Here is a 27811-nt window from a genome sequence, read left to right as displayed (position 1 = left end):
CTTCACTGGGTTGCCATGGGCTACTGTGTGTAGCCAGCAGCCAGTGTGAGTGGCCAGCAGCCGCTGTGAGCGGCTGTCTAGAAGCGGTGACTGATCTGCCTCACCTGGGAAGAGCGCAATGATGGTGCCAACTTGAGCCAGTGAAGCAACACCCTCCACAACTAGACTGAAGAACAAAACGACAGCAACTTGTCTGTTCCCCTTCCCCCAATTCTCCAGCACTGTTCCCATCCCCCAACCCCCCAATTAAAAAATCTTGAAAACAAACAAACAAACAAACAAAACGCTATGGGATAGAACCCTGTTCAGGCCCCTAGGTGTCAATGAGCAGAAGAGTCAAGGTGGAAAAGAAGGAAATGATACTGTGCCCCAATGAGTGATTTTATGGGACTGAAGAACGGGGAGGGAAATGAACTAACTCTTCAAGCTTCAATTGTTGGCGCTTTAATGACTGGTTTGAAAGGAAAAGAAAGGAAATCATGAAGTGGCAATCTTCATGGATAATAATAAAATTAGCATAATAATGTCTTCCTATAGGGATGCCTTCAAACTTCTTTATTGAGACCCTGACTTTAACAACCCACCAGTTAGAATCCTTTACAAGGCCAAAACCATGCATTCTACTTTCTACAAACTCTCAGGTTCTTCATTTCCTTCTATTCCAACTATCACGGATGTCTCCAGACCGCTGTCATCTTAGCCTGAATTGGTATAAAGTCCTCTCAACAGGTTGCTCTGATTTTAAGCGTATTCTTCCCTCCAATTCACTTTCTATCCTGTAGCCAGTGATCTTTTAAAAAATGAAATTGGCTGTAACATTTCTATGCATAAAATCTTTCAATATGTTCTCATTTTTTAAACTCCTAAATAAGACTTATAAAGTCCTGCATAATTTAGATTTATCTTTCACCCCCATTACTTTAGTAGCCGTACTAAACTTAAGTTCCTCAGATGCACCATATCTCTTTGCCCTGAAAAATCTCTGCCTCTTCCACCCACATCCACCTGGCCAATTCCTCCTCATCCTGCTCTTGGCTTTAGCTGCCGTTTCATACCCTCACCTCCAATCTCCAAATTCAGGTCCATTGCTTTTCATATATTCCAAAGCACTCTGCACAGCACTGCCCTTATGTAGCTGGTATTCCTTTGCATTTTAATTGCCCTTTCACTTGTCTTTATCCTTCACTAAACTGTAATTTCTGTGAGGGCAAAATGGTCAATCTTTTCACCATTAGATCTTGAGGGTTTAGCACAGTGCTTGGAACACAGCAGAAACTACCTAAGAATGAGTTGGACAAATAAAGGAATAAAAATTAGCTCTCTTAGGCTGGTAATGTCATGGTCTTTGGTCTACCTCTTCCATGCCTTTCTTGGCTCTGCATGTATCCTCAGTACTTTGAGAAAATCAGAAGAATACAGACGAAATGCTGTACTTTAAAACAAGCCATGCCATCTGAAATCAAACTGCAAAATGCTCACTTATGGCTGAGTTAAAAATCAAGATACACTCTAAGGCTGCATACTGATTCCTTATCTGCTTTGTACAGGTGCCACAGTTAATAGAAATGTCATTATACCCATTCATATTTATCAACATCAGATCTTCCCCACCCCCAATCATGGCAAATTCTCTTTTGGTTCACATTTTGTTGTTTTAAAGATTAGAAAAGCAGATGGCATCTGAAAAGGGTAAGCTTCCACTCAAAAGAAATGCTTATTCTTAGAAGAGGTGAACAACCGGTAGGGATGTTATAAAAGAATAGACGGGAAGTGGAGCTGGATCATTCCTGGATTCAAATCCCAGCCCTCTCATTTACAAGCTGTGTGACTCTGGACAAGTTATAACCACTCTGTGCCTCAGTTTTGTCATCTGTATAACAGGGATCCAGTGGTAACTTACCTCATGGCTTCTCAGGAGGAAGTACCATGCTAAGTGCTTAGAGCAGTGTCAGGGCACATGGTAAGACTACATGGGAATGCATTTACTCTTACTTCTAAAAAGCAGGTAATACTGTCTTGGTATGACCATTTTTGTGCCATCACTTCGTTATCTATAAATTAACGTTTTGCTCAAGAAAATATGATTGGTTACTGGGCAGTACACTAGGTTATACCACAAAGGAGGAAGATAGTTTAGTTGAATCAATGAAGGATTTTACAGAAGCAATAGGTGGTCTTTATATCTCTTATTTCCTAAACAAAGGGAGGAGTTAGTTTAACAGTGATAGCCTTCTCTTCTTTCTTCTTGTTCCTATATGTAAAGCTGCATACTGCCATACTTTTTAATCAAAATATCCTCTTTGTACAATTTATTAGACCATGAGACCATGTCCCATTCTGGATTTTTTATTTTAGCACATTTGGAGGAAGCGTACTCCAAAGTTCATTCAACAATATCGATGAACGTACAGGAGCTATCCGTTTATTTCTACCATATTATAATGAACAGGTTTTACAAAATAGGATTTTAAATCTAACTTTTTATATGCCTTCAGCCCTATTCAAAATTAAGGGAGGAACTAACATTGAGTTATTCCCATGTGCCCAGTACTATGCTAGCTAATTTATATCTATAACCTTATCAGATTGGTAGTCTCACTCTCATTTTCTGCGGAAACTTAAAATATAGTAGAATCTATAACAGGAAAGTGAATTCATTTTAAAATCAATTTATTATCTGACTATGCTGAGAAAACCTCTGCAGGTATAACACAGCCAATGCAGACATGTGCACTGGTGGTGTGACATTCTTCAGATTTATATTTCTAGGTTTCTAAGGAAATATCTTTCTCAGAAGTCTAGTTCTATAACCAAAGCTCCTCAACATTTTACTGAAGAAAAGGAGTATTGTTAACCAGGAAATGAGAACTCATATAAAAGAGACACTGTGAGTAAGTGTAGATAATTTCTTTTTTCTTTCAACAGGTTGCAATCAACCTACATTTTTGAAAATCAACAACATTTACTGAAAAGGGTCAATCAAATCTTAGCCTACACATTAAAAATATTAAAAGCATACAGTTCAGGGGATAGTGCTGAAGTGTGTTATGGACTGAATTTTGTCTTCTTCCAAATTCATGTGTTGAAGCCCTAACACCCAGTACCTTAGAATATGATTATGTTTGTAGATAAGGCTTTTAAAGTGGTGATTAAGGTTAAATGAGGTCATAAAGGTGGGGCCCTAATTCAATATGACTGGTGTCCTTATCAGAAGAGGAAGAGAACTAGGGATGTACATACAGAGAAAAGGTCACGTAAGGACAAAGTTAAGCAGCCATCAGCAGGTCAAGGAGAGAGATCCCCAGAGAAATCAACCTTGCCAGTACCTTGGTCTTGGACTTATAGCCCCCAGAGCTGTGAGAAAATAAATTTCTATTGTTTGAGCCACACAGTTGGTGGTATCTTACTATAGTAGCCTTCGTGAACTAGTAAAACATAGAAGAGACAAGAGAGCATGAAAAATGTTTTTAATTCTTGCCCAGTATCACTTTTAGTGTTTTAAGTTTGCCCCCATCAGTTGCTTTTCCCACATCAGTGAATTGCTGGTGTTCATCTTTATCCACATTTACCACCTCTCTCTTCATCAAGCTTAATACTCTACTTTTTCATCTACTTAATACTCTTACACTAAATGTTCAATTTAAGGGCTGAGTTATAATAGGAGATTTTTTAAATATTAAGTTTACTAGTAAAAAAGATTTTCTGAGGACTCCTAACAATTTTGCTTAGGGTGAGAAGGAATTTTATACCTATACCACTGTCAATATTCCACAACATCAACAGATGTTTATTGGGCACCTATAGTGTGCCAGACACTGTGCAAGGTGCCAGAGAAATGGTGCTGTGAGTCAGAGAAGGTCCCTGCCCCATAAAGGGGAAGACAGATAGCAAACCAAACAACCAACCAACCGACCAATCAACCAACCAATGATTGCATTTATGGTAAGAATGAAATAAAGATCATGTGATGATAGAGACTAATGTAAGAGGCCTGCCTGAGGAGGTGCCTGTAATCTGAGATTGGAAGCCGGAGAAGGAGCCAGTGCATGTGTGTGTGGAAGGAGAGGGAAGGGGTAAAATGGGGAAGAATATTCTAGGCATAGGGTAGAACTAGTATCACGGTCTTGAGGCAGTTTTAGGAATTGCTTTTAGAAGTTGATCGAAAGCTGGTATGACTAAGTATCGTGATTGAGTGGAAGAACCTCTGACAGCTAAGCCTGAGAGATGGGTGAGCAAGGAGTAGAGCGCACATAGGCTTCTGGGCCACTGTGAGGGGTCTGGGTCGTAAACTATATGCAGAGGGATCTATTAAAGGGCTTCAAGCTAGCAAGCCAATACAGACTTAGACCTCATATATGGAACGTAGAAATAGGCATCCAATGTACATTTTCTTATACTTGAGAATAACATATAGGTAGAAAAAATTTTAATCAGGTTATGTGAGATCAGGGTCTAACTAAGTAAAAGTAATTGATCATGACATCAAAGTATAGACCGTAGCCTTTTACTGTACCTTTCCAACCCTTACACAGGAGGCCTTTTCAGAGTGGAGAGAAATATGCCAGAAGCTTCTGAATGTAACTATCAAAGATATAATTAAGGTAAGAGTTGGAAGTTTTGGGCTGGTTCCTGGTCCTTTGGTCTGCTTGCCAGTCAGTCCTTATAAACCATTAGCAAGCCCAGGCACTTGATAAGCTTTAGGGAAGGGCAGAAAAAGCCCTCACTGTATTGCATTTTGAAGACTGCCCCCCCCCCCCCCCACATTGGAGAAGGTGCTTGAAAATCATTAAGGCTTTTAAAACTCCACTGGATTAGGAAGGCAACAGAAATTCTCCCTTGAGCTACAGTTTATTTATTTGTCTTCTCTGACATCAGCACCAACAATGACACGTAAGTGTTTCTTTAATTTAGCAGCAGACTATTTACAAATGAGTCAGCTTCCCATTGTGTTAAGCAGTTAATTTGGGATAGAAGTCCCCCATACAGAGTTAACCAGGAGCATATATGAATAATTACAAAAACAGACGTTTAAACAAGAACAGCTATTCGGTTCCTATTAGTAGACCAGCTCATGAAAGATGAACAGACAGGGAGGCTGAGGAATGATGTAGAAAACAGACGGGACCCGGTGTCAGAAGACCTATGGGCAAGCCCTTGCTAGCATGTCACCTTGGATAAGTCACTTAATGTCTCAGAGCTTGCATTTTCTTATCAGTGAAATGGAAATGATAATATCCAAACTTGTAGGGCTTTGGCAAACAAACTAAATAATGTGTAGAAAAGGGCACTAATTTTGAAGCACATTATAAATGTAAAATTTATTCATATTCTGGCTGCTGTGATGAGATGCAAGAGGCTAAAGACAGAATTCTTGCACCTTAGAAACTTACAATCAAAATGAGAAATCACAATGCATAGAAATAAATACAGAAATAGTAACTTATTAATAACCACGATTCCTATTACTAGGATATGCTCAAAATATTTTTTAAAATGCAATAAAAATAATACAGTGGTATATGCAATTTCAGGAAATATAATAGATATGTGGTGAATGCAGTGTGGAGGAGTGTCCAAAAAAGCTTTCTGGAGGGCATGGATTTATGTAGGTTTTCTAAGAGGCAATGCAGCCTAGGGGTTATGAACTTGGGATCAGGCAGATAATGATCAAAATCCCAGCTGCACTGTTTATTAGTCATATGACTGTGGGAGAGTCATGTAACTCTCTTAATTGATACCTTTACTTATCTATAAAATGGGGACAATAGTATTTACTTCCGGGTTTACTCTAAGGTCTAATATGTAAATAATTATGTAATTAATTTATGTAATTGTAAATTATGTAAATAATTTATGTGTAATTATGTAATTTGTGCATTATTATGTAATATTATGTAAATAAAGCTTTTAACACAGTGCTTAGCATGAGGCAAGTGCTTTAAAAATAAAATGGTAGCTCTTATTATTATTATTACCATTATATATCTCACCACAGTTGAAAGGCGGTAAAGATTACAGCTATAATGATGATAAAGGAGGTGAGAGATTACTACATTACTTATGTAATCATGGCAGGTGTGGAGAACTGGTAGGATCTAATTAAGCAGAAAGGAAAGAGAAAGAAAAATGAGAAATTCACAAGAGAAGTTGGAATTTTTTAAGGACAGAAAAAGGCTCTGAGAAATATGGAGGGCAGCGGTTATTCAAATGGAGCCTGCTTCATTGATTAGTCTTAAATTCTGCTTTGATTTCAAAATACAAATCACACCTAGCTTTCATCAAGTAGATGTAAGGTGTCTCTGCTGAGACAGCTTTATGGTCTTAAGCGGCCATCAAGTCAACATGATTAATCACTTGAGTAGGGAAGAGGGCTGGTAGTAACACACTCTGAGCTTTCCTCTTTGGGGATTTCTTTGTTACAACTTTAAGAAAAGGTCAAAGACAAGCGATAGAAATAACCAGAGTGTGCTTTGAATTATGGGGGAGAGGACACGGTGTGAGATCACATCATTGCCTTCAGACATGATTGAATCTATATCGATTGTATTCTTTGAAGATTACTCATTCAATTTTTTGTTTTTGTAATCCAGTATTTTTAGTTCTATTGTTTCAGGCACCATATAACACTGCGGAACCCAACTCATTGGGAGTACAATTAAAGCAATCATCACTCTTTCCACTTGTTAGTTTTGAGGGGCTGAGATGTGAGAAAGAAGAGGAACTGTTTGACCTATAAGCTTGGAAAAATTTGAACAAAGAGATGGGCTTAGCAGAAGAGTTCATTTTTATCCCCTGAAAGAGTAGGATATAGTATAAAATTAAACTAGTAGGCTGGTTATATTGTTTTTAGAAGTACAAATAAAGATAAATATGTAACTCTTAAATAAATGCTCATCAGTGCATCACCTAAAGTCGTCCCATGTACTAATGCAAAATATAATTCTAAGGCTTCAGAAGTGGGAAGAGGAAGAAACTTGGGGAAGAGTTAAGGGAGGAATGGTCTAGAAACAAAGAAGTGGCTAAGAACGCCAAGTTGGGAGGGTGATGAGCACCAAGCGTTTGAGGGGTGCTTTCTGTGACATAGTAGAGGAAAGAGGGACCACCTATTTTAAAGGCAATTTAGCCCATTGGCTTACTTAATGGTTATAACAGCAAAAAAAATCCATGGGCCCTTAGTTCAGAGAAAATTAGAGTTATTAAGCAAAATAGAAATATTTCTAAGGAACTGGTTTGGTAAACATGTTGGTAAAACAGCTGTCTAATCTAGGCTGAAACATATCATATAAATGAGTAGATTGTCCATTTATTTTCATTCAGATTGCAAATGTACATTTATTATTATAATGAAGTAACTAACCAATGGGAGGAATCTCCTATGTCACAATTAAAATAGAGAAAAATTGTATAAATGCCTTTATCCTAATACATAGTGCTATCTGAATCCACACATTTAATACACCTGAAAGTAAGCTTTGCATGTTCTGGGATTTGAAAGGAGGCTTTATCAGAATGGCTTTCCAGAAATATTCATCAGAGAAAAGTTGAAAGGCAATTTCTCCCACTGTTATCATTGTTAAGGAAAGGATTTCCATGATATGGTCCCATCACATTGCTTTTCCTCTTTTTCACTTCTATCTTTATTGAATGAAGCACTGTTCTCCAAATCAGCAGAGACATACAGATCCTTGGAATAAGATAATATCTTGCATCACCACTGTGTGGTAATTGGACATGGCATTTGTAACACAGACTGACTGGTGGGACCCAGAGGTCTGCATCCACCTGAATGCTGATATTCATCATGGCACCCATGCTATCCCTTCAGCTAAGATATAAACAAGGATATGAATTCAATGGCACATTAATGGGAAATATCTGAACTACCATTACAAAAGACATTTTAATGGAATCAGTTATAGAAGTGCCTTAGTGACACCTCTGGCACCCAGTGCCTTTGCCCCTTGCTGTGAGGCTGCTTGTCAAGAGATGAGACTGTTCCCCTCTCGAAGGACAGGCAAGCAGCCAAACCTGCACTAACCATGATGGGTTGTTCCGGAGCATGTTGACATACAACCCGATGAGAACATGTTCATCAGCTAGCCTGTCTGCCACGTTCAGGCTGTACTGTATCCTGAAACAGGGCAGGAGGAAAGAAAGGGTGTTGTTAGGAGAGGCAGACAGAAATCAGCAGGGTGGGTAGGAGTGACTTTGTAGTAGAAAAGACAATTAGAAAACCAAGCAAGTAAAGGGAAAATAAGTGATGCACTATGAAAAACACAAGCCAAATCCAAGCAATGAAATTCACAATTGCATTTCACTAACTTTAAAAATAAAGACTTCCCTTTAGGTAAAGTTAAATTTTAAGCAAACAGCTTTGCATTCTTCAAACCACTAAGGCCAAGAAAATCATCTGCACAGTAAACACATTAAAATGGCTTGCAAGCAAAGATTAAACAGCTTTTGGAAAATCAAATCTGAGGCTTAGTCATTAAAAAAAGAAAAGAAAAGGAAATCAGGGAAAGTGAACAACAACACAGATCTGTCTACTCAAAATAACTACTTGGTGCTGTTAATGGAGTTATAATGAAGCTGCTTTTACTAAGTCACAGATGGTCTTTCAAACACAAAGAAATCTCCATTTTTAGTTTAGTTAATTCAAGCTTCCAGTACACTCTGGCTTTCACTTACCCTTTGCCCTTCAGAAAAGCTGGAGCAGCCCTAGCCAGCAGTTTGTTCTGCTCTACTTCACTGTCCTTGGGAGGAGAGCTAGTTAATAAGATGGGAAAGCCAAGAAGAGCGTAAACACAGCAATGCATTCAAGAATAGAACTGGCAACAGAAACGCCCAAGTCTAGATCCAAGCTCCATTTGGATGGCTCTCTTATTATTTTGAAATGTTCAAGATGTTTTCATATTTCCACAGAGCTGAACTAGGAGTAGAAACCTGGCCTAAGAACCACAATACAATTGCACAAGCCACCATGACCCCTGATTTGACCTCTGCTACTTGCTTAACAAATAAATTGCATACGCCTGGACATAATGAAAATTCATTCAACATGCATTACAGATGATAATGTAAATAGTCCAATAGTTCACTAAGTCCTGCCAGCCTTTAGATCTCACTCAAGAAGTTGACTTCTCCAGCCTTCCCTATATTCTCCAACTTTCTGTGTTGAATGGACTTGAATATTACCTAATTAGAGATGGCTGTCATATTACAAGTGCTTTCTGACTTCAAGCACAAGTCACCTAATCTTGCCTGTGAAGCTGCAAAGAAAACTTTCAGAGAAACTAAGAAATAAACCTTTGAACCTTACAAACATATATTCATATTCCTTGTGTCTATAACTGATGAACAGAGTTCCATTAATAGAGTAAATTCTTACCATTTTAGATTGATTATGAGGAACATTCATTTTATCTAGTAATTTAAATCAGTTTCAAAAGTTTAAAATGTAGACTTATTGAAGTACAACTAGAAATATAAATAATAACAAAGTATGGCCAAGCCAAAGTCACCCAAGATCTACTGTAATGAATATGCATGCTTCATTGGGAAATGTGATTGATTCTTAGTATTACAAATGTGTTTGTAATGTGCTTAAAGAGAGTTTGCTCCTTTGTAAGTTAACAATTTGCCCTGCAACACTGGTATACCTAAAACTACCCACCTTCATGGAGAATACAAAATTAACTGCTCGACTTAGGTGGAATACCAAGTTTTGTAATTACTGGGATTGAAATGATGAGGTTTACCACAAAATTTCCCAACATTTCAAGAAGTTCTAAATTATATAGGTATATATTGCTTATAAAGTAGTTTAAAAACTTTAATTACGAGTTTTAAGGTTTTACTACAAACTATCACTCTTTTAGACCATGTAATACAAAAAAATAGAAATTTATAAATGAATATCATATCAGAATTATGCACATTGTAACTGGAATTCTTGTTTTGTAATAGTATATAATACTTCCTTAAATAGGGAAGTTTCTGGTAAATTTAAAATCAAATTTGATTTGTAAAGAAAATGTGTAGTAGAGTGTAGGCACTCATGTTTGTTGAATGTATGACTTCACTCAGCTTCTCAGGAATCCCCTATTACACAAAGTATTGCTGTATTTAAAAAGTACAACTGCACGCAAACAAAATTGATATTAAAAATGAAATGATTCATGTTCTAGGAGAATTTACTTCCTTGGTGAACTCAAAAATTTTTTTTCAGCATATTGATCTCCACCTTCTAAGACTATGAAACCTGCCCATCAGGGCCAAATGGCCACTATAAGCTATCATAGTTGATGTTTTCTCATCATCCCACCAAAACAGCACTCCAAACTTTGTCTCCTGAAGCATATCCCTCTATGTTCATTATCCAGTAACTACAGTCTCCTTGTTGCCCAATTACCTTCCCCAACTTTTTTTTTATAACTCAAGAGTGATACAATTGATGCATGATTTCAGATTCTTGCAGAACCACTCAAAACATGGTGTGCTATATCAGTGATTCTTCCCTCCAAATTAATCTATTTCCCTGCCTTGCTATGCTTTTATACCCCCTGACTCCCAGAAATTGTGGTGATATTTCCTAAATCAAAAGCCTAATCATAATTACACAGGTACAACCTCTAATACTGAATGCACAAGAAGAAAGAAAGAGAAAAGAAACACAGGAGGATCTATCAGAGGATATGTTTGCTACAAATTACTCTGGTGAGGTCTTATAGGAGGAAGGTGATGTGTCAATAAAGCCGAGAAGTGCCATCCCACCACTTGGCCACTGATAAACCCTGGCACTGGAAGAGCCCTACTGAAATCTGTATGGTGCAGGGGCTGGTGGCAGGAGGGAGTAGTTCTCCAGATTTTTCTTTGGTGGACTTATCATTTTTTTCTCTTCAATTCTTTGGGACCCTCTCCTTCCTTTACTCCATTTGTCTGTCTCCTCTCTTCTCTTCTTATTCTTCCTTCTTATGCCCTAGTCCCTTCCTCCCTCAAAGGGGTGAGCAGATATTCTACGTTTACACATCTCTTTTCATTTTGTTGTCATTTTCTTTGCATTGGCTCTTGTTAGTGTTAGTTTAAGTCCTTGCATGTTCCTTTCCCTTCCCACATGAATTCTTGGGAAAACCAGTTCTTGGAAAATATGGGGATGACACTATTTGCATTTATGAGTTTGTGGAAACCATCTTTTGTTTTGCTACAGCTCTTAATTTCCAGTGCCAGGAGCATGTCTGAGTGTTGGTACTCATTGTCCACATAGTTTCTGTACTTCCTAAAACTAGCCTCAAATTCTTTTCCTCATCACTTATTTCTGGGAAGCCAAAAATATGACCATGTATAGAAGAAGTCAAGTGCATGACAAAAACATGTAAAAAAGAGGCCACTCTTTCAAAATAAAATGGATCTAGAGTTTGAAGAGTCGATGGGGAGGCAGGTTTCACTTAAAACTTGCATCTATATAGACTTTTCACATGAAGTATCTTCAGAATTTCCTCTGCAGCCCCCAAGGAGCTTGAAGAAAGGAGCAAAGTGAAAAAACTTTCTCCTGAGTTCTTGTGAAGACAGGGACAATATATAGTTTATTAGGATCTCTTCAAAGCAATGTACTCTCGTGATATTATGTAAACTAATTTAGATTTAAAAATTTCATTTTATAGCTCAGCAGCTTGCATGGAGTAGTTAGGTGATGTGTCCAATTCACTGTGGGCTTTGGGATCAGGCACACTGTAACTTATGTTCTTACCAAAAAATGTGTGCTTCTGGTATATCAGTGCGTCAGAATGCAACAATATCTTTTGCATGAACCTAGCTCTAAAAGTTTCTACTTCTTCTACATGCCCCATCTTCAAATCAAAATGCGTTCTTCCTCATAACCTCTGAAACTGGGAACTACTCGGGGCTCCCCTTGACCATGGGTGATAAATCATTTCTAATCTGAATCCCAAGGAGAAGCAGGCTGCCATCCCTAAAATTGTGTGTATGCATATTTTTTCCTTATTGTTGTCATTTTCTTTTCACCAGGCCCTTGCCAATGTATAAACATATCCCTTTGCGCACATATTATCATTGATGGGTGTGGTGACAATCATACTCTGGAGGGTATGACGAAGTAAATTTTGAAGTTTATGTGTTCTGCTGAAAGAAAAGAGGCAGAAATATTCCTTTAGACTATTTTTTTTCAAAAAAAATTCTCTATTTTCTCACCAATTCCTTTTTAGACTTCTGGAAAATAGCATATATAAAGATAAATGCTTTTCCAAAAATTTTCATACACACACACACACACACATGGACACAATGGTTCTGGAAGGATAGAATAATTTTAAAATATTTCATATTTATTTATTTAAATTTACCCTATTGTTTTTGAAGGGTGACAATTGATGGCAGTGGTTTTGGTTAAGTCAAACATTTTTGGGGTGTTCTATGATAACAAAATCACACACAAAAGCTCCCTGGATTTTTGCTTAAACCAGAAATATATTTTTAAAAACCACTTCTGCTTATGTTGGGTTACTATATTAGCCCTGGTCAAAGATTATTTTTTCTTTTATTGAATATGAAAGTAAAAAATCCTGAAATAAAAGTCCTGGGTATAGTCTCACAGAGCAATAGTATTATATAAATGAATTATGTAATGTGCAATAGTCATTATTACAATGGATAACAGAAAATGATATTTAAACAATGAAAAATTAACAAATATTTTTATTTTTATTGATTTTAAATAATTGATAAATTTGTATGGTGTTTGGACTTAAGAAGAATAACTTGTAAAGCTGGCTCCCTCCTTAAGTAACTATCAATGTGAATAAAATTTTGCTTTTCACTGTAATTAACATAGCCTAAGTATAATAAAAAAGAGCCCACAGTTAGTTTTTTCAGGGGATAATTTCTAGAAAAAATTGTATTTCCCTTTCCTCTTCTAACTTTCATTATCTTAGAACTGAAACAAAATACCTGCTACATGCAAATCAGCAAACAAGTATAAAAAATAGCTCAGTGTCTCAGGGAGAATTAGTTATCTATTCAGGTCGGCATGGAAGTCAAACCATCTTAAACAGGTACCACAGAAGAAATAACAAGAATTCTTAGCTCATATTTGATTCTTAGCTCATATTTGATTCACACATTTACTATGTTATCCCTGAGATATCAGCAAGCCATATCAATTGTATTTTTGTCAAGAGAGGCTCTAGAAAAATTTGCTGGTCATAGAGCATGCACAGACAACAACTAAAGCAACTCTAATAAGAGAATAAAGGTTATTGAAGTGAAGAAGAGAGAGGACTGCAGTTTTAATTATGTACTAACATTTTAGTATAGGAAATAGACTTGAGTGTGAAGACTGGTTTATTTTAAGTTTGACAAAAATCTAGCATATTAGTGGAGCTCTGGGGCTATCCGGAATAAAGAAATATCTGCAGAGTGTGATTATTTCAAATTTCATGAAATTTTAGACAACATGGCCAGAAAGTGTGAAAAGAGTGAAGAAATCTGGTTAATTTATAAGTTCATCTGTTTTATGAGGTTGATTTATAAGTTTATTTTTCTGACTGAAAACGGATGAGCTTTAACCTTAGAAAAAAATTAACCTTGGAGAAAGGCTGAATTCAGTACCTCAGTTTTATTTCTGTTCACTTTGAATTACCAAAGCTCAAATGCTTAAAATTCAGTTTGAACATTTTAAGTCGGATTGAAAATCTGGGTTGTTAGGACAAGAGTCTTTGGTTTCTCGTCCTAGTGTCCTTAGTGTGCCCAAACACATTAAGCAGTGTTTGAAAAAAACTGAAAAAGACACAAAGAGCTAGCCTTTCTGGTTGAAAACCCAAACCAATCAACCAACTGACCAACTAGTCAACCAACAAAAATAACTCACAAAACCTGGGAAGAATCAGGATTTGGGAAGTGCTTGGGGTGGGTGGTGTGCCTTCCCCATATGCACAGCTGAACCTAATACAGTATTAAGTAATTAACTGAATAGTATATTAGATTATGTTTAACACACTCTATGACTCAAGCAATTTTCTAATGTTTGGGAGAGTGATATGTCTGGCTAGCTACTATATATCATAGCCAATGTGATTCCTTTTCTGAGTGGTTATTACTAGAGAGGTTGCATCTGTAGAAATATCTGTGAAACCTTTAAGAGATATTTCTAATATTGGAGGTGAAATAGTCTAGCCATTCAAACTTCAGAGTGTCTTTAATGTGGCTAATGAAGAAGATGGCCGTAATTTAAAAAAACTTACTTTACATAGGAAAACAATGGTTAACTTTCACACATAAACTAGGCAAGAATTTTGGCAAGATAAGTAAAATTTTTACAAAGGAGGCATGATACCAGCAAAGACAGCAGATACTCAGAGGCACAGTGCTGTGGGCAGTGAAGGGGAGAAAGGGCCTTTTGGGCCTGGCTTTGTGTCAGTGCTTCCATGTTTACAGTAGTGATAGGCTATATTTCATAAGCTTAGATAATGTTGCTGCCTCACCATACATAGTCCTTGGAGCTCTTTTTCTAGTTGGTGATGATGGACTTCTATTGATCCAGCCATTTTTTTCCCTATAAATTCATGCATTTATAAGAAAACAACCTAGGTTTAGGGATACAGTTATGATTAAGAAAATGAATGAGGTGAATTAGTCCACAAATTATGTTATTTGATCCATATCCTAACCAGCATTGAACATTCACATGTGTCCCCACCACACACACACACACACACACACACACACACACACACACACACACACAAAGACTTCAAAGGGTTAAGGGAGAGTGCCTTTGGGAATTCCCTCTTTTCTTTTAAGTAAAAGAAAAGTGAGCCAAGTATATACCTAGAAGTGGATATAAGAAAAGGGGATGCAGACAGATGGTGGTGGTAATCAGAGTTATATACTCGTAAATCTGTGTGAGGCAGATTACTAGGATGTCAAAAGACTTCAAAGATGTACCCTAGTGCCCTTTGAAGATCAAAGTGGTACGCTTATAAAGGACTCTAGGTGAGAAATACCAGAAGTTTATAGGAGGATTCTGGAGTGGTGATTTCAATTTGTTCTCATTCTGCTTTATTTTTCTAAGATCTGTCACAAAAGACTGAAAACTGAGTCTAAATAAAATACCTGCATGGCAAAATTCCCTGCTTTCTTAATGCTGCCTTAACACTGACCAGCAGCACTCCTCCCTTATATCTGATTTTAAAAGGGCCAGTTGGGGTAGAGTAGGGCAAGGCTCTAGGTCATATTTATTTGGTTCAGTTCCAATCACAGGAAGAATAGGACCTTTAGCTGATGCTTACATTTGGCATGATAGGTTTCCTTCAATTTTAGTGTGTAGACATGGTTAAGAAATAAACAGTGGATCACCACCAGCATGATCGAGTGATGGAAATCAAGTACTCATAGTATGGAATTGGTATTGAAATTGCTACCTCAATAGGAATCAGACTGCTCTACCTTGGGGAAAAAATGGCCCAGGCCCAGTGGGACAGAAAATTGTAAGTCCTGAAGTCTTTTACTGCAGTATTGTCTTGGACTCAACCAGTTAGTGCTAAAGATCATCCCAAGAGGCTCTCATTCAAGAGTCTAACAAATTACCACCTGAGGTCTTGCAAACTGTACAAAAGCAGAGGCTCATCCAAAGAAGATCTGGCTTGGTAGTCTTCACAGCTATTTATCTCATATATACTGGTATGAAGCCATGAAATCAACAAAGTAAGTGGAAAAGAGAGGAAAGAGCCGAGAAGTCCTGCTCAAGTTGGAAATTCTCAACGGAATCTCATGAAACCCCAGAAAATCTCTATCTCCAAGACATACTACAAGAAGATTTTAGTGATGGAGTAGAATAACTAGCAGTCTAGCTATGGAACTACTACTACGATTAGTGGTTTGGGGCTGGGATACTGACCGTGCGCTGTGGTCAAGCTGATTTACATACAGCTTTATGAGCATATGCTCCTCAGCCATGGGGCTGTAGGCACTTATCCCCTCAGGTAACCTGAGGGATGCAAACAATGAGACCTCATTAAAACCTCCCATGGACAGAGCAAGGCCCACTCAGAGAGGAAGGACGTTTAGTGTACACAGCTTTATTGAACAGCACCCTTAAAACAGAAACCAGAGGCCAATCTCTGTGGTGACAGGAAAAACTGCAAACTTTAAACAACAGGTCTGTGGTTCACAGGGAACATTCCAAAAGGACTGAAAATGGGGAAAAAGGGAAACGATCATATTGTGGGTTAATGGGTACCATGCACCCTGGAGGAACCAGAACAGCTCAAAGTATTATAGGAATATTTTAGAGTAGAGGAAGCCATGTTATCCATCTAGACGCATCCACCATAAGCACCGTCCGAGCTGAAATGATATAAAATGACCTTCAGTAAGGATGGGGTCTATCTCTGCTTGACATTTGCAGAATGCAGAGTTTCCTAATAAATGCACAACATCTTTCTTAACATCATGCAAGATCTTCTCTAGATAGATGCATAGGCCCATGTCGCTTATAGACTTGACAGTTTATGATTTTGTTTTAGAAAAGGTGGTTGCATTTGCTGGTGGTTCTGAAAGGGAATGCTAAGAAGAACACACTGAGGGCCTACACCATATTATTTCACTGTGGAGGTTCTGTCAATCAGTTAGGCCCTTATTTCTGTTTGTTACAGAATTGCTTAATTTATGGGAAGGAAACACCAGGAACTGCCATATTTTGTTTATTCTGTTAATTATAATTATGGAGAACATCTTTATCTCAGGTGTCTGCTGATGGGCAAGTACAGGAACTCAGGGGAAAAATCAGGAGCATCCTGTGTCTCACTGTCTTCAAATCCTCACTAGAACGTACCAGGATATTACAGTAAAATTGGTATCTCAGAAATGTCTTCAGGGAAAAGACCGATTATGTTTGTTTTGCGAAACATGAGGCTGCGTTTTGTTTTTTGTTTTTCCTGCTGAAAGACATTTGAAATCTATGTTCAGTTACTCACTCCAATTTCTCTTACCTTTGTTTCTGTTTTCCTGTGAGCCTTCTTCCACGTATTTATAAAATAATTCTCTGGGATTTTATTCATGATATTTGATCAAATGAAGCACCTCCTGACCTCTGCATATTTGTAATGCTAGCGCTAAAAGAAGTTCTTTGCTCACAAGGGGAGTGGATCTTTTTCAAAAGATGACTTATATCCACCATTTTTTACTACCCATGAAATTATTTATGTGAAAACTACATTTCCAAGTCTGATCTTCAGCCTCTAGCTTCAGAACTCCAGAGTTCACCAAGAAGTTTCTTTCGTATCTGGAGCTTTAAATTAGGAGATTTTTCAGAATGTATATAATAATTCCCCACTGCATTTTGAAATTCCAATTTCCTGGCTTAAATGGGCCATCATAAGTGTTAGGAAAGTGACTTTCTCAACCAGAGAGAATGCATGTATGTCAGTAGTAAAATTTAAACATCCCCCACATTCTTACTGTGGATGTACTGTAAATGCAAGTTTCCAGAAGGGACTTTAATCCCCAAAGCCATCCCATTCTTCTTTAAATGTATCCAAATGAATGAAATGGAACACGTGTGACAGATATTTACATCACTGGTTTCTAACAATAATCATCCGTTCTTGGCTTACACTACAATATTTTTCTTGCCACAGAATCAAGGCTCATTACCAAAGAAAGGGCTTATTATATAACAGGGTTGGAACTTACCTCCTGGTAATAAAAGGACTTCCTGAGGAGGGGACAGAGTGGGAGAACAGGGTGTCATTCATGCTGGTTACAGGTCTGGGTGGCCTAAAACAAAGTACAGTATAAATGGAAAGTTAAAACAAGTAAAAGTCACAAATTAAAAACTATCTGCCATCCCTCTAGGAGAGGGGCTGGGGAGACCAGAGTTCTATCTTACCCAGGATCAACGTGAAATTTACATCTTCCAATTAAATTCTTTAAGTGTTTAAAGTTACATTTCCTTGAGAATATAGAATCTCAGTTAAATATCATGAGGAAGCTCTCTAGATACCCCAGGAATGTTTATCCATGAGCTTTGAACCTTGGCGTTTCATTGAGTCATCTTCTCGAATGGAGTGAGGGTTTTGAGGTAGCTTTACATGTACTGCCTTCTAAAGGGAGAAGCTCTGAAAACTTGATGATTATCAGAGTCTACATCCTCATGGAACGAGGAGGATTTCTGAAACTTTGGGAAGTTCCTCCTGTGTTTGCCATGATAATGGCCTTCTCCCAATATGCCCAGTCTGGAAGGACCGAGCTGAAAACTCACATGCTTTATTTGTTCTTTGTTCTAAGGGAAGATGCAATTAAGCACCACAAGTATTTACGGACTTTCTGTTATCTGAATGATCCATATGATAGGACGCACCTGCCAGGCACCCCATAAACTTCATTTATTTTCATATGATAAGAGAAAGAAAATTCGGTTCAACATGCTTCAGAATTGTCCATAACCCAAACACCAACTGCATCAGGTCTGTCATCCCGGTTTTATTTTTCATTTCATCCTGTCAGTCTTTCCCTATCACTAATGTCTTATTTCCGGTAAAATGATAGAGCTAAGATCCTTATCTCACCTCCAAGCAGTTTTCAGTCTCATTTTAGGTTTACTATAAGATAATCCATAGTAAAATAAGATGGGATTTAGATTTCAGAAGATGGAGGATGAGAAAGTTTTGTGTCACAAGAGTTTGTTTCACTATCATTCTTTATTTGAGTTTGATAGTATAGAATTTTTTGAAGATGAAACATTAGTTATAGTAGCTTATAGAATCTACTTGTATTGGCTTGATCAAGGGCCAAATTTGAAATAGTTTAATTTTTATCTTAGGGAACCAGAGTTAGTTTGGAGTCTACAATAAAGAGATTCCAGGGAAAAGGTAGACTTGTTTATCCCAATGTATTTATGGGAACAAGAATGATACTACCCAGGTTTTACAATGTCAGCACTACATGCAAAAATTCATTGAAACTTTGGTTCCCAGCATCTGGTGCTAAACTGTTCTAAGATTTTTAGAGACATATTATTTGATGGATGAAGTCAAAATGGTATGTTTACTATTTCATGTACTCTAAATATATTAACCAGAGTCCTGGAAATAATCTTAGTGTTTTCTATTGATGCATGAGTCTTGTTTAAAACTAATTCTGCCTTGAACAGAACATTTTCACTTTACAAGAAGGATGCTAGTTTTATACACATGTCCTATATAAATTTTCAAAAAGTTAGCTATATTAGAGTTTAAAACAGTAAGTATAATGAAATATCTTACATTGTAGCTCTGCAAAAAGTTGGAAAAAATCAACTAGATTACATTTCTGGTTTTCTTTGTCTTATTATTTTTTTAAAAACTTTCCTGTTTTGCTCTATCACTAGGCACTGAGAATACAAGTAGATTTGGAATGCTTTTTAAGTAGCCTAAAATATATTTATTTTATTAAACCTGGTCACCGTGAAGCCGAATTTGCAGTTTCTTAGTAAAAGGCTTCACATTTAAGGCTCATCATAAAAAATGTTGAACTTGGGACCATATTGTGGTTTTCAAAATGACTGACGTGCCTATTTCCTCCATAATGAAAGTGGAAGTTACCTTATTTAATAAATAGGTCACATTGGGAATTTTAAACATATTTACTCTTATGAAAAAGAAATAGCTCCACAAGATAAAGCCACAAGGGTCTAGTGCAAAATTTTCTTTCTGGACAAGACCTTCATAGGGGACATTTTTATAAAACTGGCATTCTTCTTATGAAACTAAAACTGTTCAACTCAAGGCAGAATTAGTCTTAAACTAGCCTCTGATCACTCACTTGTTTTGTGTCTCATTACCACTTGTAATTATGATTATTAGTCTTTATAAATACCCTGGGGACTATTGAACTACTTACCAAGTATCACTTTGTGCAGCGAAAAATTGAATAGAATAGAGACTGTTAATCATGGTAACATTTACTAGCAATACAATCGCTCAACAAATGCCAAAATACCAAATTGTCATCAGTTAAGTGGTTGTTATGTGCCTATGATAATTTAGAACAGCTAAATTTAGAATAGTACATTTTAAAATTAGAAGTCTTGGGTATCCCCATCCAAAAACAAACAAACAAACAAAAAGAGAAGACATGGATGTCTGTTCAGGGCACTAAAACTAACATTTGAATAACAAATAGAGATAAAAATAATGTCTAAATTCAAAATAGAAAAAAAAAGTCTGTTTTAATATAGACTGGACATTCTGCATCCAAAATTCCTTGTATGTTATTTCAAAAATTAAATATTTTTCATAATTTGCATTTTTAAATTAAGACATTGACCCTGAAAAAATATATTAATAGTGAGTATAGATAAGTATTTTGATTCAAGAGTTATTTTGAGAATCTAGTTAAATATATGAAACATTTCTCAGAAAAAAAAAGGGCATATTTTGTATAGCATTTTTAGGGAATTCTGAAACTCTCCACACAACCCAAATTGTGTAGATATTGTCCTCAGTTAGCTCAGTGAATAACACATCAGATCATATTGTCATCAGATAATATGAAACTTAAATTTTTACTCAGCCAATTAAACACACCCCCCGATCCTGAGCCAGCTGGGTACGGACAGGGCCCTGTGTTAGGTGATACTGCAATGTGACCGTGAAACTGACACTTGTTGCACACTGCCCCACTTCCTAATTCTTTCTTGAAGTGGGGGGTTGCATCCTAATTCCGTTCTACTGCAAAGCTCTTAGAGCCAGGCCATTCACATTAATTCTCTCTTCTTCCCTCCCACCCAGGAGCTCTGATTGAACGTTGCCTTCCAGGGGTGAAACTCCTGCCAGGTCTGGTAGAAGGTGACTGCAGCAGAGCTTTTGCCCTCGCTTTGTTTTGTTCATTCATTAACAACTTAGTAGCTGTCACTGGCTATGGGAAGGAAAGTCGAGACCTTCTTAAGAACAGCTCGTCTGAGGTCACTCTCTGAAAGTAGTTGGCCCTTTGGAACACTCCCAGATTTATTCACCCCTGGTTTATTTTAAGGCTTATTTTTAGGAGCAAAGTTTCCAAAAATAAGTTAACCACATTCTACAGAATCGGTTTATGTTAGTTTTTTGGATGCTTAGCTCATGGCAGCAGCAAGAGCCTCCAGGCTGTGTTTTGCTGAGGACAGTGAACCCTCAAAGCCACTTGGGAGCAAACCAAACAAAGCCCCGCAGTATTTATACAAAGCCCATGGACACGCCACAACACACATCATTTGATGATATTTGCGTAGGTCCATCACAGAAAAGAATTTCTGCTTTCATAAGGGTCTCAGGGCCACCACAGTGCTGCTTGTGGCTCATGTTATGAATTGCCTGAAGCATGCACTTTGCATTGGTGAATTCCTAATGTCAGGAGGTCTGACTAGCCCATCTCCTGATGTCAAAATGTAAACGTGAGCCTTGTCGTGTGGCAGGCCCTGCTGAACTGTGCAAAACGAGAGGCAGTTCATAAGGAAGGGGAACCACCTATTCTAGGGGCTTTCTGAGGCACCTGTGACCACATAATTTCTAATTGTGCATAGAAGCAGGTAATGAGCTTCTTTCTTCTTTTGAGCCCAAGATAATACCAAAGAAGAAATACTTCCTTCTACCTGAGCCCTCTCTGTTTTCTTGGCTACCCAGGCCTAAGAGAGGCTCCAGGCCGTGGGAAGAGGAAGGGATGGGAAGAGGCAGCACCGTTCCCTGGCCCAGCCTTCTCTGTTCACTGGACTCACACATACTTGGGAGAAATACTTTTTAAAAGTCCGTTTTTGAATGTTCTGATGAATTTTGCCACCAATCCCCCTCTTCAACTCTCCTCTGCACAGGCCACCATTCTTCTAAAGTTATATAGCTCGGGCTAAGACAACAACAATTTCCAGGTTTGTTGCCATCTTTAAGTTGAAGGCTTTTATATTTGGAACTCAAAGCACATATGATGTTAAGGTATAATGTGCTTTAAGATTTTCTTGGCACAGTAATTCCATTGATTGTTAACTTCCAATTGTGTAAACTCCACTAACATCCATATTTTAAAACTATGCTTTTTGAATATTTTCCATCTCTAGGTGAATTAAATGAGTGTTGCACACATTACCTGTACAGCTGGGAAGAAGTGCTATATATCTCTATAACCAAAAATTGGAAAGACATTATGTTTACTCTTTTTTTTTTTCAATTAAATTTTAAAACTTGGTCCCTGACATCTGACATGAAATTGCCTTTGTATGGATCCGGATATGAGTCAATGAAGAAAGATGTCTCTTAAACTGGAGAGCACAGATACTTACACAATGTGGGCCAGGTTGAGTGGCTTCTCTGGCTGGTCAGGGAACATGGGGTGCAAAGGTTCACGGCTGGAAGCACAGCTCAGAGACTTGCTTAATGCGTTAGTTAGCTTCTTAGCAGGGGATTTCTGGGAAGAAGAAGAAAGAGAGAAGTGATAACCACTAAAACTTATGTAACATTTGATCAGATGATTTTCTTTCATAGTACATCATTCATTCATTCATTCATTCATTCATGAAATCCTCTTTGAATATCTAAGTCATGGAGTTTGCTCAGTGCTAGACCAAGCCACCAGGGTACCTGCCTCCTGCTGCTGAGTGTCAGCAAATGCTGATAAATGGAAGTAGTCATTGTGCATGGGACACCTGAGCTGGGACTTAATAAGCCAGCAGGAGTCTTTCTGACAAAAACTCAGAGGTCTGGGAAGGTCATTTCAGATGGAGGAAGTAGAGACCCCATCCTGGAGAGGAAAGCTGGATGAAGATCATTAAAGTCCTTATATGTCACATCAAGGACTGCAGTCTTTATCTCAAATGCAGAGGAAGATAATGACAACTTTAAATTACGGAGGGGACAGGATCAGACCTGATTCTAGAAGGCCTGTTCCCACTTAAGAAGGAAGGAGGAATCCAGGTACAAGATATTTCAGGTGTGGCAGAACACATCTAATTAAAAGTACACATGGGAACTTCAGTCTGTCTTGAGAATTTAAAATTCATGTTCTTTTCAGAGCATGATGCTACTTCTTTTTCATTGAAGACTGGTGGAATGTTTATTTTAATATTTCCCAGCCAAAATTATCAAAAAAATTTACCATATATATATATGGTAAATTATTTTTGATATCACATAAAATAAATCTTTACCCCAATATTTTCTTTCTGTGAGAAGCTATTTATATCAATAATTTTGGGGTTTTTTTCACATAGAATCCACAATTGGCAAGATAATGAAGTGACTTTTGTCTACACTGTTTAAAAGCTAAGCAGTAGGAGCCCAGTTCAAGAAGCTCCTCTTTGGCTTTTACTAGGAGATGTAATTCTCAGGACACTTAAAACAGCAACAACAACAGCTCTTAACCCCATAAACTCTGGGGCCCCTCTAACCTCTTGAGGTGTCCAATTCTACTTTGTAAAGATAATGCTCTGTCAGTGTAATTTTAGCACCCACAACCTCTAAGAAAGAGGCTCCTTATCTGACTTTAGCGTTTACATAAAACAGTAATTAAAAATGATTAATTTTCAAACACCAGCCCTTGAGGATTTGAGATAGAACAAGTTTGAAAATTGGTAATACATTGACAAGAAAAAAATAGAAAATGTTTTCTCCTATCTTCTACACTAAACTGTATCTCATGATCTTTGTTAGTACATCTACCCTTGGCATGTGACATAACCAACAGTGAAGGGTGGCATTTAAACTGGCATGAAGCCTTCGGTGTATAATGCCTTAGAAAAGAACTGTTGACTCGGCATCTGACAGGTGCTCAACAAGTAATATATTTACACTGAATGTTGGTTCCCAATCATAATGCCTAGAAAGAACATTCTGATTTAAAATTCACATTCTGAAGATTTTTAAAAAAAGAACAATTACTCTTTAAGTGAGTACTATATGTTGAATTGAAATACATTAAAATTTTTAAAAAACCAAAAAGTTTGCATTTTCTTATGGAAGAATTATTTCAAGAGGGGTTGGCAGGTACATCCCACAAAAATGAATCTGTACATAGAGCAGTAGTTCATAGAAGCACAAAGATAACATCACAGGGCTGATTTTTTATTTAACTAAGACAGAGGTCAGCAAACTGTAAACCGTTTGAACAGCAAGCTCCTGGAGTCAAATTCCTCCTATAGATCCCATGCCATGTGCGCCTGAGAATACATTCTCAGAATGACAGGCACTCACAGGTCACATTTAGCAAGTTGCTCACTGTCGCTATTTATTAAAAGATGATTTGCTAATATCACTGCAATCTCTCCTTCCTCCAAAACAGTAAAATGGGACAGCATCATTAAGCCCGCACGCTCACACGTCTTTCCTTTATCTTCCAGTCATATATTTAAGAGAACTCTAGAATCTAAGAAAAAAGAAAACTAACAATCATTTTAAAGCAAGTCCCACCAAAAAAAACCCCACCAAAATTTGAAAAGAACCTTCACTTACTGTGAAAATGAGATTATGTTCCAGAAGGTGCTTGCTATTCAGTCCTTTAGTACTAAATTATGTATATTGCAAGAAATAACATAGTTTGAGTCTTCCTATATTTTAAGTCTCAGAAGCTACATTGGGTTCAGATATAATAAGTAAGAGATCCCAGCAAGATGGGGGGGTGAAAGGAAAGGGGAAAGGAAAAGAATGTTAAGGTAAGTTTTCTCCTTAATCCTGTCACCATCCTTGATATTCCCTTGCGTTCTGCACAACACTCGCACATCCAAATTTAAGTATTGTCTGGACCTTGCCTTACCCATGATGTGTACTCCTTCATTTGGTGCTGGTTGCTATGGGAACCACCGGCATGTCCCCTCCAGAAGCAATCCTGACAGAGCTGGTAATTGTGACACTGTTGGCATCGGTAGCGGAATCCCATCATACTCTCACTGTGGCAGTAGGAACACTCCACCGGATGGAAGACTAAGGGGGCAGCAAATGCAGAAAAAATAAGAGACCCAAAGTAGGAGCCAGAGCCTGGAAAAATACAGCTTAACAGGAACTGCATTTTTCTGCTGTGTGCCATGATTTCAGATGATAGTCAATTTTGGCTGAGAGAAGCATTATGTTTATTCCTGGACTCTCACTACACTTTTCAAGCATGTGTGTCGAGGTGGGAGAAATGAAATGGGACGGAGGATAGGTGTTCTTTAAACAACAAATCTCTGTAATGCCCTTTGCTCTCGCTACTCCGTCTCTTACACTCTAGGAATATAAATGACCCAAACTGACTTGCCTTTCCCCCAAACTTCTCTGTCTCCAGGAAACCAGCACAGCTCACTGGAAGACGCAGAAGCACAATGGATGTACACAGCTGACTATCCAGCGGGTCAAGAGCAAATATTAGAGAAATGGAAAACCAGCAGAAGAAAAATGAAGGGATAATGGAGGGAGAGTAGAAAAACTGGACGAGAGAACTGAATTACTTCTTTAAAAAAATGGAGCAGCTAATGGGTTCATTTAATGAGTGACATTGCCTCCATTTATAAACTGATGTTCTTTTTCTTTCCTAAGAGACAGACGGATAGGGCCCAAAGAGATGTATAAATTATCGAAATTCAGTTCAAATTCAGAGAGTTCAAGAGACACTTAACTTTCTTTGGAGAAAATTTGAATTTTAAAGCAGGCAAGGTAAAATAGTTGAAATGTGAAGCTAACAAATGATCAAATCCAAGTAATTGTCCACAATGCTGTGAGCTAAAGATAATAAACAAGAACAACCACTGTTGCCTCTGGTAAAGTTATTTTCTGGCTAACCCGTCAGGGGAAATAATGTAAATAAAGAATAAATGAAGATGAAATGCAAATTGTAAAAGCAAAGGCATAACCAGTTCTGGATGCTTTGTCTTCTGAATTTGCATCATATCCTTCCTTCTCAGGCTCTTGGAAAAGGCTGAATGAGACCTGGATTTAGAGACAACTGCTCTGGGACACAGCCTAAGAAACTAATTTCCTGCAACAGGAAACACTAAGCTAGAGGAATGAAATTACAACTTTATGACTGGAAGATGACTAGGTTCTGGAACTGTGAACAGTAATATGAACTCATTCTGCATGATCTGGCCCTTGAATGCTCTTTGCTTCTGCAGATGAGTAAGAAGCATAAAAAAATAAATCTATGTTTGGAAGTGATTACAGAGAATGTAGTAAGCTCATTCTTTAATCTTCTCCATGAGCAAAACAGGATAAATTTATAACTTTTAACAAAAAAAAGATAATAAGGGCAGATGATAAAAGTTCTGAATGGGAATTTAAAATTAAGCTAACTTTACCCCCAATGCATATTAAAGAAATGTATAGAAGTTAAGATTCTAGTAAGAGATATGGGATAAATTATTTTCTATTTAAGTCTGGAGAAATCTCAGAGTTAAATTAAACAATAAATAAGAACATATAAAGATTGGATGAAGGCAATGAGTTGTTTAATATTTAAATTTTTAAAAATCTTGTTCTGAATTGTGTTTCATATTTAAATTCATATATGTCAATATTAATTGCTTTACCCTAGAAATACTTTTATAAAAAACAGCATGCTACAAAAGTTTATACTACTTTTCTCTTTTACATAACCACAACCATTGGAAGCTTATAATTTGCAGCATATGACAAAAGATTAGTAAGTTTCTATTATCCATTTTTTTGTTTTTTTGCTTCTCCTCCACCTATTCCTGGTTGAGTGCCTAGGAATAAATATTCAATGCCAAGTATACCAATATTGGAAATTCATACCTAAAACAAATACTAGAAAATGTCACATTCGTACTGAGATTCTTCTGTTGTATCAAGTCTTTAAGCCATACCTCACTTGTAAGTGAGAGGTACACAGTAAGATTAAATAAGCTTTCAGAATGAACAGTCCTAATTTTGCAGGGTACCTATAAGGCCTTACTGATCAGGAAGACTGGTTAGTTCCATCCTAAACAGAGCTCAGAACAACTGAATAGTCTTCCCTAAAACAATAACCTTGGCTTAATACTATAGAGTTGATGGCCTAATTTCAATGATTTCAAAATTGCTTTAGCTCTGTCAGTAACTACTCACCATTTTCTACATTTGCCAGTCGATGCAGAAGGGGTAGCCAGACCAGACACTGTGGGGGAGGATCTGACATGAGCGTGTCCAAGAAACCATTTAATGTGACTTTTTTCTGCATCAAAAAAAACAAACCCGCAAAAATTTAGAACAGAGAACAATCTTAATTTATCTGATATGTAAATATCATTTGAGATGGAAGGAACAGACATTCAATTAACATCGAATATACTAAGAAACAAAACTTGAAACTAGTTCAGAATTTAAAACAGTGACTGTGTTTGGACGGAACTGGGCTATCTCCACTGAGGCCAAGTCACTATTATCACAAGGAGGAAAACAATTCTGAGAGCATCACTTTCATATATGAGGGACAGTATGAAAATGAGGAAAGATGAAGAATAGACATTCTCCATAAAGTTTTACCCAATAGTGTGTCATGACACACTCTATAATTCCCATATGTCTTCTAATTTTGTAGAATAGCTACCCTTTCAAACTTCCTCAACCTCTGTAAGTACTAAATATTTCATGGTCAATGTGAATGGTTCTGCTATACAAGATTGGTAGGGAATCCTGTTAACAGGAAGTGATCCCATCCTTTGTTGTTTTTTTTTATTGTTAGGAGAGAACAATCTAAAAAAAAAATTCTCTTCTTTCCTTTCTTTATGTATCTTTCTTCTCAAGTCAGTCTGCCTCTGTCTCATTACCCTGGTCCCTTCTGATGTAGAAAATGAATATATTGTAAGTTTCTATCAAAATGACTAAAATAA

The 27811-nt window shown here is 37.3% G+C and overlaps 1 protein-coding gene across 42 annotated transcripts in view; it reads right to left on the bottom strand.

The window, feature by feature from the left end:
- DTNA (dystrobrevin alpha) overlaps nt 1–27811 on the bottom strand; it is a 385580-nt gene that overhangs the window by 44301 nt on the left and 313468 nt on the right. For 9 of the 42 annotated variants that reach the window (XM_019652072.1, XM_019652078.1, XM_019652089.1 and 6 more), the window contains 8 exons: nt 27048–27153; nt 24763–24929; nt 22298–22422; nt 19894–19902; nt 17707–17790; nt 15911–16000; nt 8689–8766; nt 8039–8131 (listed from right to left, as the gene is read on the bottom strand). In XM_019652072.1, the coding sequence (XP_019507617.1) occupies nt 8039–8131; nt 8689–8766; nt 15911–16000; nt 17707–17790; nt 19894–19902; nt 22298–22422; nt 24763–24929; nt 27048–27153 (752 nt within the window). Of the gene's footprint in view, nt 1–8038; nt 8132–8688; nt 8767–15910; nt 16001–16067; nt 16360–17706; nt 17791–19893; nt 19903–22297; nt 22423–24461; nt 24930–27047; nt 27154–27811 lie in introns of those variants that run through there. The other 33 variants (XM_019652092.1, XM_019652094.1, XM_019652099.1 and 30 more) reach the window with 17 other exon arrangements.

The sequence above is a fragment of the Hipposideros armiger genome, unplaced genomic scaffold (assembly GCF_001890085.2).
Source record: "Hipposideros armiger isolate ML-2016 unplaced genomic scaffold, ASM189008v1 scaffold_173, whole genome shotgun sequence".
Taxonomy (NCBI): Eukaryota; Metazoa; Chordata; class Mammalia; order Chiroptera; family Hipposideridae; genus Hipposideros; species Hipposideros armiger.
This window is presented reverse-complemented; position numbering and strand designations above follow the sequence as displayed.